We start from the raw sequence: 13,598 nt of genomic DNA, 5'->3' as shown, positions 1-13,598 counted from the left end.
TGTCATTAAAAGACTATACTATCTTCTATTTTCTGTATCCATTGTTTTATACATACATCACATTGAAGTACGTCTAATGACCCATTGGAGAGGTTGTGTAGCCATCTAAAGGCACAGAAAACGTGCACGTTCAGAGCCATAACTTTTAAAAGGATGTACAATTGTGAGCATCCATTATGATTTCTCATATTCCTTGTATATCCATTTTTTTTTTTTTTTTTTTTACCACACTATTGTATTTCTATTGTTCTTTTACCTTTTTATGTGGACAATCATCCCTTAAAACCATATACGGGTAAGCCCTATACACTTGCATGAGGGTGTAGTTTAAGCACTGCACTTAACAAAACAGTTTTTGGGGTTTAGCACCTAAATATTTAAATTTGTTTCACTTTTTGTAAGTGTGCACAGGGGTACATGCAGTTTAAATAAATACAAACTATTTGATGCCTTACTAAGGTTATTTAACGTTGATGGAATAACCTTAAAATAACCCTATAGTGTGTTTGTTTATTAAGTATGCAATAAAAGTTAATTTTTTTTAGGTTATTGTTCCACGTATATTTTTCCTTTTTTTTTTTTTTTTTTTTTATATATATTCAAGGGTGGAAACCCCTGAGTTTTGGGTATAACTCCTATGTATTTTATAATTCTTTGTTTGCTCTATACAAATTACTTAAGTGAGATTAAGTGGTCTGGGTGCCTATAGTGTCCCTTTAAGGGGTTCACACCTTTGCTTCCTGTGATCAGTGATGCGTTCAGTTGAGTAATGTCTATACCCTTTATTATGTTCAATGATGCATGAATATTCAACCTGCTATACAAAACAGTACATTTTGACAAGCATTCCAAACATGCCATGCGTAGTACATCCTACAGAAGGGCGTAAGCTAATTAATATAGTACCCGTTAATATGAAACTAGTTTGAGGAATAGTTTGATTATTGTAAATCTACATACTCTTAAACAGCGTATTGTTTTACATTATAGAGCAAAATTCATCAGTTGGAGGAAAGACTGTGCGCAGAGCAACACCAAAGGAAATTACTGCAAGATAAAGCAGCACAAGTAAGATGTGTCATGTTTTCTATATTCCTGAATTAAACATATAAGTGCAATAATACTTAACAAAGATCATCCAACAAACTAAAATAAACACAGACCGTGTTTTAAGTATATTTATTGAGCAACTATAAATTACATTCGAGGGACTTTATTCTTTCTATTTTATCATCAATATTTTGTGCATCATATTTGAAGAAGAAAGTACAGACTCTGAATATTTGCTACAATGCATTTTACGATTATGACCATTAATTTTAAAATATCAGGCAAAATGATCCTATATACTGGGAATTGATTTTATTCATATTTGTTACTAAATGCAAATGTTTGGACAGAATTTTGCATTGTTATCTGTTAAAGGACCACTCCGCACCCATAAAGCTTGTTGATGGGAGTTATGGGTTAGCAGTATCCCTTTTAAAATGCACTTAATAAAAGTGCTGATTTCTATGGGAATTCTGCACTTTTATAATTAAATAATGAAACTTCCCCTGGCTGTCAAGCAGCCAGGAAGGTTTGCTTCCTGCTTACGTTCACTCCCTTGAGCTAATGGAAGTGACAGGTGCGCTTTACTTGAGCCTGCCTGCCCCCCATGCATTTTACTTACAGGCCTCAGACCAGAGATCTTTCTGAATGCTGTGCAGTGCGCATGCATGGAGGGAACTCTTAGTCTTCTCAAAGCATGCAGCCATAAGAACTGCAGCTTTTTGGAGCTATTTTAAGATTTAACCCCAATGGTTAAATGCATGAAAAATGTGTTCATTTTACTAGTTTTTTTTCTTATTGCTGTTTTGCTGTGTGGAATAATATTTAAGGTCTATATGCCACAATTTATAGCGGTTTCACAATTCAAATTATGTACATAAAGATTTAAGCCTGTTATAGACTAAATACATTTTTTTTTTTTATTATTATTATTTTTTTATGTCAACAGAGACTTTAGTATGTACTAACTTTTCCTCTTTTTGACGCATGTTTTTAAACAGCTTCAAACAGGTCTTGAAGTGAACAGAATTTTCTTGTCTTCTGTGTCTGCTCAAAAGGTCCCTGCTTATAAGATTAAGAAAAAGAAGCAAGTAAAGGTAATTACTGCATTAATAAATCGACCTGGTATTTTCCTTGATTTAAAGTACCACCAAAATGTTTAAAATTGTGTTTCCACAACTGTTATCTCTCCCCAGGTAGCAATATACTGAAGCTCAGTATTTTGTCCATTAAGCCGCAAACACAGTTAAATCTTGTGTTTAGATTAAAACTTTGCGATCTATAACTTATTATTCCAGTGATTAGCTTATGCTTTTTTTAAAAAAAATTGATTTCTGTAAAATTAAGTCTATTCGATTTATGTTTACGAGTGTTATGAAGGGAGAAGTACAATTAATGGGGGGTGGAGAAATTGAGGGTAACCTTGCAGCAATGTACACATATCTTTGTGAGAGCTTTCCAGAAGTGCCGATTTGTTTTTGTTTTTTAAATATCTACTTCTCCATAGGAATAAAGTCGATATCCCAAGCTGCTCATCCTGACCTACAAAATAATTTTAATTAGAAATACTGGGGCCCCTACCTAGAGCGACTGTCCCTCTGTTCCTACTTATACTGTGCTGACAGTGTGTAGGGTGTCTGGTGTGCGTGCGTACTGGCTGTGTGTGGTGTGCGGTGGCTTTGTGTAATGTACTAAGGGTTTGTTGGCTGTGTGTAATGTGGGGGCATATAGGCTGTGCATGAAGGTGCTCTGTTTTGCCTTCCTCACTTGCCTTTCTTAGGGGTTTAAATAAAGTAGGGGTTTAAATTCCAGCATGAGGGCTTTGTTTTTTTTTGTTTTTTTTATTTTTTTAGGGGTGGAGTAATTACAAGGGCTGGTGGGTGGGGGACTGCAGGAAGCTCAGCAGCAAACAGATCACAAAATACTGCTCTGATTGATGCCACCCCCAGTCGACAAGAGGCGGATTGCTCGAGCGGGAGGTACAACGGCCTGGATATCCATTTGCGGGAGCCTGTGGTTTGCACCCCTATCAGGTTTAAGCCATTGTAATTGCTTCCTCGCCGTCCAGTGCTCATTAGTGAGTGCAGCACTGCGAGGAGTGTAATTACTGTGGTTTGCACGTGCCAGAGCTGGAAACCATACGCTCCCTGGCTCAGCCCTGTACCCCTGTATCAACACTGCTGCTTGCCCATGGTAGGGCTAATGGGGGGGGAGGGGGGCTTCTGGCCCGGATCTGACTTTCCCAGACGTCAGGGAATAGGAGTCCACCTTCCCTGACTATCTTTTTGCTTTGAAATGCATCTTAAATAACCCATTTCAGTGTTTCTGTATGTCTACAAAGAGACTAAATGTCAGTCTCTCATTTCTTCCACACTTTATATGAATATTTTTAGGCCTAACTATGGTTTCATTTTGTAGCCATTGAAGGAGTTAGGAGGGAGGCAGGGATCTGAGCAAATTGAGCATACTACGTGGGTTCATTTTCCCCTGCAATTCACTGTATTATACTTAGAGAGGATTAATAACTATATTTGCTGTATGCCAGCAACTCTGTCTAACCCCCTGTTTAGGATTATAGAACCTGTATGTGCCTCTCTCAAGACACCTTTATTTAATGTGCTATACACTTTCAGGGTGTTTTCTGTTGTCTGCAGCGATATACGTAATTTGTTTGTTATGCTTTTTATTGTCTCACAATTTTTACATCAAATTGCTAACGTGTTCTTAACCATACCAGGAAAGGTTTATTTTATCTTGAGTATATGAAAGTTTTTGCATCCCTCAACAGCAACGTATACATGAAACGGATACTTTACCCTACTTTTAGGAGTTTCAAAAATTGTTATACTAATTTGGTAGTGTAGGGGGTTGAAGAAACATTTCGAGCACCATGATGAATGATATAGTGCCAGGAGTGCCCTGGCTTCCTACGTTGTAAGTTGTCAAACCATTTTAGAATGGCTTGGCTACTTACCTTGGGTCCACCAGGTGGCACTCCTTGCCACCAGTAGAGCTACAGGGGAATGGGAAACACTCTGTCTGAGCTAAGCCAAGCAGTGCACAGCTTTGCTCTTTGGCTGAGAGCAATCAGCTACCCCTGAAAAGCAGGGCTTAGGTCTGGAAAGCTAACAGAAGCTCTTAAACAGGAGCTTCTGGCTTTCCTCTAGGTGTGGTGGTGAGCATTCCCCAGCGTACCCCAGGTAAGAAGTCATACCTTTCATGAAGGGTTTGAATACTTATAATGGGGGGTTGCCAGGGGCAGTCCTGGCACCATAACAGTGTGTTGTAGTGGTCATGGTACTTGGAGTGTTTCTGTAATATCCATACAGCACTTTACACAATCTTTTACACTTCTGTGTTTGTGATGGGTTGTGCACGGTACTGAAACAGAAAAATATAATTAGGTGAAGTGCAATACATCCATGAGATGTTAAACGAAAACTATATGGTTAAAACTTCCTCCTATCTTGCATTATAAAGATCATTTAAAAAAAATGAAATGAGAAGAAAAAATAGTTGCCTCTAAACTTTCTACTATTTAGTGGTTCTACATGCAGCTGCAGACCCCTCCTGCACCAGGAAGATATCAATGCAGCTGCATTGGTTTATGGGAAAAAGGAGTATTATTCCCGAGAGCAGTTCCACTCATCACATCAATATCAGTGGAAAGGGTTTGTTTGCACATAGCCTAGTTCACTAAATGGTTTTGTATGTTCAGTTTTTGGCAATTCATGGATTGAGCTGCAAGTAGGTGTACACCACAGTAACAAATGTGATATTTCTAGGAACTGGCAGTATTTTAGCAAAAACACTGCGCACACACACCGGGCACTTGTACTGTAACCACTTCAGCAAGAATGAAGTTGTTATGGTGCTTAAAGCATGCCTTTATAAAAACAGATGCCCAGTATTGTATTGGTTATTTATAATATAATTCATATAAAGTATATATTTACTTCTGTGTTGATCTTAATTTTTATATTTTTGTTTTTTTTTCTATTAAAGAAATCTCCTGGAAGTAAGGCTCCTGTTAAACACGTTTTACCAAAAAATAAAGAGCTCCCATTTGTCGCCGGTAAGGTTAGTGATTTTGTGTGTGTGTGTGTGTGTGTCCAATATTTTGTTTAATTAGGTAATACATGTCTTCTTTGTGTGTTGTGGTGTATTTTATTTTTTTTGTTGTTAATTTTTTGTGACTCATTTTCTTTTCTTTTTTTTTTTTCACTTTAAAGTCTACAACGTCTAGTCACTCTCTCAGTGCAAATGTGCAAACAGTCTTGCATATGATAAAACTTCACAGCTCGCGGGTCAGCCAGCCACAAAAGAAAGATGTCGAACACAAGCCTTTTAGGAGTCTTCCTGCTAGCCGACCTACACCCAGCTCCTCTGTATCCTCCACTGGTGACAGTCTTACGGATGTTTTGCTGGCTTTGCAAGATGAACTGGGGCAAATGAGTCTGTGAGTGATGGTAGAAAATAACGTTTAATCACTTAAGAATAATTGTAGCCAATTCAATAATAACAATCTGAATTTCAAGGATCTTATTCCAAAAAAAATCCAACCCTAGTACCTCATGAACCCTTGGAGAAGACCACATACCAAGTAGGATCCTATATTTATTGATCAAAGCCCAACAAAAGCTTGCTGTCCACAAAATAAACCATTTAAAAAAAATCCTAAAACCTTGTTCTACTCTACCAAAGAGTGGGAGACCCCCAAACACTCTGGTATAGTGGCATCCTTCAAAATTAAATATTCTAAACACTGCATTAGGCAGATGCTAAAAATAGAAGTTACTGAATGAAATGTAAGCAAATTTGTCACTTTTTTCCCCTCCTTTTTTAAGAGAACATCAGGAGCTATTGAAATTAATAAATGAAACCGAGGACAATGGTGTGCGTGAAGATCTGGAGCGTGAGATGGATTATCTTGTTAAGCAGATGGAAACAAAGAGTGAACAAATACTTAAGTTAAAACGCCATCAAGAAAATGTAAGCAAAATACCAATAACTGCTGACAAAGCATTATGTGGGAAAACAATTAATTGCTTGGCAGGTCAAATAACATTAAAATCATTAGAGCGTTAGCAGGCCCCATTTACTAAAACACTAAAGGGAAACTCCACATTATTAACTATGCAAAATCATTGGAAACCTGTTGGATATGCCTAGAAAAGCTGCAGTTAGCTTTTTATTTATTTATTATTTTTCCTCCGCTATCATTATGCTTACTTTTATGTCCTCCAACTGATGCCAGTTATGGTGGCACCTTCATGTGCACACTGCTTCTTCCACTCAACTTAATAATGGCTCAGGGATTGACTGGGAGCAGCAAGTCACATTCTGATTTTTATTTGTCATCACGTGTGTGAATTCATATGTTTATAATTTCCCTTTCCACCTAATAATTCACTTTATAAAATCTGGCTGCATTATTATATTTGGTTTTCAAAATGTGTCCATGTTTAAAATTATTGCTAGGGTAAGAAAAGGACTACTTAATCTTATTGCCCTTCTTTCTAAAGGCAGCTAGGGGCACTCAGATTAACTGACTTCCAGTGCTTAAACTCCTCCCAATTTAGCAGGATTACAATTTTTAATATCCCATTCATTAAAGACAAGAATAAATTGAGTGCTGGTGACATTTCAGTTGCATATCATGCGTAGTTAGTGAATAGGATGAAAGATGGCAATAGTTTTTGGGAGCTTCAGGACAAGCGTCTTCCAGCATTCCACAACATGACATTGTGTCCTTCAGGTAGGTACAATCAGCACAGTGTCCTCTATTAGACACCATAGGTGGAACTAACTTAGAAAGACAATAAAAGAAGAGAAGAAAAATAAAACAATATGTGAAAAGTATTTGTATTGTCTAAAAGCATTTTTGATGAATATACGGACTCGTGAGGGTGTACAAGGTACATGGAGAGAGTGTGTGGGCATTGGAATGGTGACTTGGTGAGGATGTGTAGGGATACACGGAGTAACTATTATACATCAATTTTTATGTGTTATTGTATTCCCAGACAGTCAACCCGAGGTATTGTAATGTTTTTTTGTAAATTATGTTTAACTTTTGATTTTAGGTAAAAAGGAAAAAATCCACTCAGCCAGTGAAAAAACTCTCTACAAATGCGATGCCTGCCCCAACTATAAAGTGCGTGAGCACAGAGGCGCCTGCCACCCCAAGAACAAAGCAAGGGAGTCTGGTTAGGAGCTCCCCGATTCCAAAAAACAAAACTTCATTTCAACTGCTGAAAAGTGCACAGAAGATTCAAATGACTTTAAAGAAAGATGACATAATGTGGGAGAAATAGTACTGACTTTCTGCCATGTGTTTTGTGTGTATATTTTCATAAACCTTTTCATTGTTAATACAGGAATGACATTTTGATTGTAACTTGTTTTTTAATATTTAAAATAAAATTTTGATATAGTGTGTTTACAAACCTTTCCCAAAAATAAACTTTTAAACTGGATCTTTGAGGGACCTTCACTTAAGTCTTCTGGGGCATGCATTAAATGTAATGGCTCTTAAAACATTTAAGTTTTTTTTGATGGTTTGTTTGATCTGTTGCATGTACATGTAATAAGACTTGCATGTTTTGACATTTAACCTATTATTATACCACTATTGTGTTGTGGGGGAGGGGAGAAATTGCATGTCATTATTGTTTAAAGTGGCACTGTCAATTCTCCCTTTCCCCATCCAAAATTAGCATTTCATAATGTAAAATTTCTTTAAAGTAGCAACAACTTTTGTTTTAGTATGTTTCCTACACTTGGGGAAAAAAAAGTCTCTGTCTATGTATGATTCCACGGTCTCACAAGATCATCCATAGCCCTTCGTGTTGTGCTCTGCATGTGTGAATGTACAAAGGGAACTTGGCAGATATGGATTGACACCTGTCCTCAGAGACCCTGGTACACACTGACACAGAGCAGAATAGGGACTGTTCCCCCTACATAGGGTCACTTGGCAGATATGGATTGACACCTGTCCTCAGGGACCCTGGTACACACTGACACAGAGCAGAATAGGGACTGTTCCCCCTACATAGGGTCACTTGGCAGATATGGATTGACACCTGTCCTCAGAGACCATGATACACACTGACACAGAGCAGAATAGAGACTGTTCCCCCTACATAGGGTCACTTGGCAGATATGGATTGACACCTGTCCTCAGACCATGATACACACTGACACAGAGCAGAATAGGGACTGTTCCCCCTACATAGGGTCACTTGGCAGATATGGATTGACACCTGTCCTCAGGAACCCTGATACACACTGACACAGAGCAGAATAGGGATTGTTCCCCCTACATAGGGTCACTTGGCAGATATGGATTGACACCTGTCCTCAGGGACCCTGATACACACTGACACAGAGCAGAATAGGGACTGTTCCCCCTACATAGGGTCACTTGGCAGATATGGATTGACACCTGTCCTCAGAGACCATGATACACACTGACAGAGCAGAATAGGGAATATTCACTAAATGCCAAACATTGTTATACAGGGCAATACTCAGTGGATAAGGGGGGGGGGGGGCTACTGTCCTCCCCCCGGCCCCCACCCCTGCGTGGTGGGTAGGGGCCATAAATCACAATGGGGGGGACCTACTGTCCTCCCGCCCGCCCCCTCCCGTGAGCGGTGTGTGGGGGCCATAAAAATAATGAGGGGGGGGGGACCTACTGCATGATGTTGTATAGATCAGGTAGTGTAAGGGTTACTCCCGCTTCACAGTGACAGACCAAACTCCCCGTTTAACGCACCGCAAACAGTCCATTTGCACAACCGCAAACTCCCCATTTGCCCAAGGTTGGATACCAAGCTAGCCATGTCCGTTCCTTGTCCTCACTGATGTCATTGAAGGTCTCTTCCTCCACCCAGCCACGTACAACACCAAGGGTCCCCGAACGTATGCTAATAAACTGAAAAAAGAAAAAATCTCCCAAGAAGGAGATCTAAAACTGGCATAGGAAAAGGTTAGACAACTATAATAAAGTGATACCTACAAATCCTAGTGAGCATAGGTGTATAATAGAGGGAGAAAGGGAAAGCAGAGTAATGCTTCCTAATACCGTGGTTAGTACCCTTTGTTAAAGTAAATTGAGTAATGGATAAAAGTCTTTATTGTATCATTTATAAATCACAAAGGGATACTATACTCATTCCCCTATAGTGGCTAATTGTGTAATAATGGTAATACTATTACCTATTATATAATATTGGCAGGGGCAAGGAAATTCCCTCTAAATAGATGGGTATAGGCAGAGAGTATGGAGACCGGAGTGAGAAAGTGTCAATAAGGTGATATAAAGTTAAATGTATCACAGACACACAGCCACCCTTTCTCTTAGCTAGTTTCCAGAAATGCTGGATAGGTAGAAGGGCTATAAATAATACAACTTGGTATGTGCACAATATGGAAGTGTGTAAGAGAAAGTGCTCAAACACCTAGAAAGTGGTCACCCCTACATCACTTAAAAACACAGTTATACATACATATAAAAAGGTGGCGCTTTAAATATTCGGGCAATATTCTGTAAAACAAAATTATACAACAAATAGTGCAACACAGTAAATAAAGAGGTTCAAGTATAGATAGTAAGGTATTATAACTCACAAGCCTAGAGTCATACCCTCATATGACTCAGGTGGTATGCGCTTCTGGACCATTCAAGGATGTCCAAATCCTTTTTCTTTCCTTTAGGGCTTGGTACTTTCTTTAAAAAGTGCTTTATGCTTTTCTTCTTAAAGTGCTCAGTGCTCCCTTCCTCCCTTTGGCCGGTTTAGAGTGTAAGAAATGCCAGGTCCAGAGAGATGGGTTCCAAAAGGGTGCTTTATTAATAATAAAAATCTAAACATAAAATAAAAAAATAAAATAATTTTACCAGATAAATGTCTGAATAGACTTAATAGTCCTTAACAGTAGTCCAATACGCGTTTCGCCTTCTTAAAAGGCTTCCTCAGTTGGCTGTCATATGTTTTCCATCTTCCTCTTCCAGCTTTAAATCACCAGCTCGTCGGATTCGATATGTGCCACTTCCGGGTTGCGTCCCGGAACACAACATACGTTCCAGCGCGCGCGGGGACTTCCACGTTCGTCACTCCGGTGGAACGCGCATGCTTTCCAGCATGTGTGGGGACTTCCGCATTCGTCACTCCGGTGGAACGCAACGTGCGTTCCACTGTCACAGCGTTTCGTCTGATGGACATAATAAACTTTATTGGCAAGATACAACTCATTTAAATCAGCCATATAATGCAGATGTTTTTCTTTTGTAGCACCAGAATGCAGGCTGTATTTTTCCTGCATATTCAATTCATTCAAGTCCTCATAAAATTAGGGTGTTCCCTCATAAGATTAAAGTAAATTATTGAAACCAATTAATATTATACAAAGCATAATCCAACCTTATTTAAAATTCTATTTACACAATAACATATAAGTTGAAGAAGGACCAAGGATCATAATCTAAAAAGCATAATGTTGGTAAAAAAAAATAGCAACATTTAAAACATCTTTTTAAATTAGATAATAGATATGACCAATTAATAAAGGGAGGTATCTTTGGAAAATAATATTAATTCATAAAATGGCATAATTCAAAATCATTATTTAATCCATGTGGTAGCATTGTATTAAAATTATAAATACATTTCATTTCCTCCCTTCCTATTTTTTTAATATAGTCTCCCCCTCTCCAATCTTTTTTCACCAGCTTAATCACACTGAAGAACATTCCCTCAGGGTTTGAGTTGTGGACTCTCTTAAAGTGGTTTGAGACACTATGTGTCTCTATACCATTTCTTATATTTCTTACGTGTTCTGCCACTCTTATGTTTAGGCTGCGGATTGTTCGACCTACATATAGGAGGTTACATGGGCATTTTAAAATATAGATAGTGGTCTCAAACCATAGATAGTGGTCTCCACTCCTTTAAAAAATCTTTGAAAACACACTTCTTCAGGAAAACATATAATTTAAACTGTTAGCAGGTTTTCATTCCACCTCACCCCCCATGACTCCTCTCCTGCAACTGTCAAAAATAACCTAAGTTCTCAGTGAATACTTTTCTAGCAACCTATTTCATTATCCGTACTTATACCTTCTGTGTCACTATGCCCCACTTCCTGTAGCATGTAACTCATTGAACAGAGCCCTCAACCCCTCTGTTCCTGTGCGTCCATTTGTCTGGTTACAATTATGTGTCTGTTAGTCCACCCATTGTACAGCGCTATATAATTAATAAAATAATAATAAGAATGAGCGAGAGGAAAAATTATGTGCATTGTATGGTTTATATAATTTATCAAAGAGTTCCACCTTAACATGTAGGAGAGTTATTCACAACATGTTTTTACTATCCACCCCAAGTTAATTCTCTGGATCTGATGAAAATGGCACCATACTAAGGTCTAATATACATAATGTGAGCATTTGTAGAGAAATGTAAATTTTTAGTATTATTTGCCACTCATGATTCTCCTTGAGGGGAGAGGGAGAGATTTCAGCCTAAAGTATTGTGCATAGTTCTGTCCCTTATCCTATAGACACCCGCCCTCTGCTGGACTTTATGAGCGGTTGCAGCCTGTGTAACCTGGCGACAGGCTTTGGAAGGTTGTGTGTGTATTTTGGTTGCTATGGCGACCTGCAAGCGCTTCTCTGCACACTATCAGTCCTGGGGTTCGAAACAGACAGATTTCAATCTCCAACAATCTATTGAGAATAAACTACATTCTATGCAGTATATGAGTACTCTGACAAAATCAAGATACTAACTAGGGAAATATCTTCATGACACAGGAGACAACACCATCAGATCTGAGCAAGGTAAAGTTTGTGTGTTGTATAAATACAATATTCTGACTGCCATTGTTTTTACATTATTTACATAATTAGTTTAGCTCAAGGCTAGTCACGTGCTTAATTTAGTAATTTTTCCTGCATTATGCTCATCCCTTATTCTCAAAGATTTATTAAAATGTATTGGAATAATCTGTGTAGTCTGATTCAGAATGATTATTAAATGTACATGGCTAGTTATTTGCATAGTATTGCAAAAGTAGAACAGAACCAGTTTTAATTGCAACTTCATAATTGATGATATTACACTAATTAATAGAAATGCACCTACTACCACCCGCCTCCAAATTTCATGGTATTTAACCAAACTCTTTACTAAAGAGGATTAAAAAAAAAAATATATCAACAAATAGCTGTATTTAGGACAAAATGTAGGATTTGTTAAAAATAAATAAATAAATAAAAAATACCTCCAATTTAGCTTTGTCACAGCTTGGCTTTTTTAGAATACATTTTTTCACTTTGTTGTAATTTGTCACTTAGTAAATAAATACATAGAAATTGTGAAAAAAAAAATGCAGTTTAAATCAGATGACTATATTAAAGTTGAGTTGAACTTAAATAGTGACACAACAAACAAACTAATCATCAATTAGCCAAGCTACCGATCAGAGTTATTCACTAAACTGCGAATTAGTGATGTCCCGAACGGTTAGCTGGCGAATAGTTCCTGGCGAACATAGCTTGTTCGCGTTCGCCACTGATGGCGAACATATGCGATGTTCGGTCCGCCCCCTATTCGTCATCATTGAGTAAACTTTGACCCTGTACCTCACAGTCAGCAGACACATTCCAACCAATCAGCAGCATACCCTCCCTCCCAGACCCTCCCACCTCTTGGACAGCATCCATTTCAGATTCATTCTGAAGCTGCATTCTTAGTGAGAGGAGGGACAGTGTAGCTGCTGCTGATTTAATAGGGAAATTGATAGCTAGGCTAGTGTATTCAGTGTCCACTACAGTCCTGAAGGACTCATCTGATCTCTGCTGTAAGGACAGCACCCCAAAAAGCCCTTTTTAGGGCTAGAACATCAGTCTGCTTTTTTTTCCCTGTGTAATCTAATTGCAGTTGCCTGCCTGCCAGCGTGTGTGCCAGTTCACAGCGTATACTGTGCCCACTTGCCCAGTGCCTCCACTCATATCTGGTGTCACAATAGCTTGCATTTAAAAAAAAGAAAAAAAACTGTTTTGACTGTAATATAATAGCAGTCAGTTTCCTTCACACGTGTGCATTTCAGGGCCTGCCAGGGCACAGTGTCACACCAGTGCAACTCATATCTGGTGTAACAGTAGTGTACATTTAAAAAAAATATACAATTTTGACTGTAATAGATTGAATAGCAGTTAGTTGTCTGCAAGCGTGTGTGTCAGGCTCACAGCGTATACTGTGCCCACTTGCCCAGTGCCACCACTCATATCTGGTGTCACAATAGCTTGCATTTAAAAAAAAAAGTAGTGTACATTTAAAAAAAAAAAATAGGAATTTGACTGTGAAATAATAGCAGTCAGTTTCCTTCACACGTGTGCGTTTCAGGGCCTGCCAGGGCACAGTGTCACACCAGTGCAACTCATATCTGGTGTAACAGTAGTGTACATTTAAAAAAAAAGTTTAAAAACTAGAAATTTGACTGTGAAATAATAGCAGTCAGTTTCCTTCACACGTGTG

The 13,598-nt window shown here is 38.4% G+C and overlaps 2 protein-coding genes across 4 annotated transcripts in view; both read left to right on the top strand.

The window, feature by feature from the left end:
* CEP57L1 (centrosomal protein 57 like 1) overlaps window positions 1-7,425 on the top strand; it is an 18,693-nt gene extending 11,268 nt beyond the window's left edge. For all 3 annotated transcript variants that reach the window (XM_063441299.1, XM_063441297.1, XM_063441298.1), the window contains exons 6-11: window positions 991-1,068; window positions 2,052-2,147; window positions 5,056-5,130; window positions 5,283-5,509; window positions 5,898-6,042; window positions 7,137-7,425. In XM_063441299.1, coding sequence (XP_063297369.1) covers window positions 991-1,068; window positions 2,052-2,147; window positions 5,056-5,130; window positions 5,283-5,509; window positions 5,898-6,042; window positions 7,137-7,367 — 852 coding nt within the window. In that variant the 3' untranslated portion in view covers window positions 7,368-7,425. The remainder of the gene's footprint in view (window positions 1-990; window positions 1,069-2,051; window positions 2,148-5,055; window positions 5,131-5,282; window positions 5,510-5,897; window positions 6,043-7,136) is intronic.
* Window positions 7,426-11,758: 4,333 nt separating this feature from the next.
* LOC134587264 (uncharacterized) overlaps window positions 11,759-13,598 on the top strand; it is a 164,896-nt gene continuing 163,056 nt past the window's right edge. Inside the window, exon 1 of the mRNA XM_063443527.1 lies at window positions 11,759-11,899. The gene's annotated coding sequence lies outside the window, so the exon portion shown is untranslated. The remainder of the gene's footprint in view (window positions 11,900-13,598) is intronic.

This window comes from Pelobates fuscus, chromosome 2 (assembly GCF_036172605.1).
Source record: "Pelobates fuscus isolate aPelFus1 chromosome 2, aPelFus1.pri, whole genome shotgun sequence".
NCBI lineage: Eukaryota > Metazoa > Chordata > Amphibia > Anura > Pelobatidae > Pelobates > Pelobates fuscus.
This window is presented reverse-complemented; position numbering and strand designations above follow the sequence as displayed.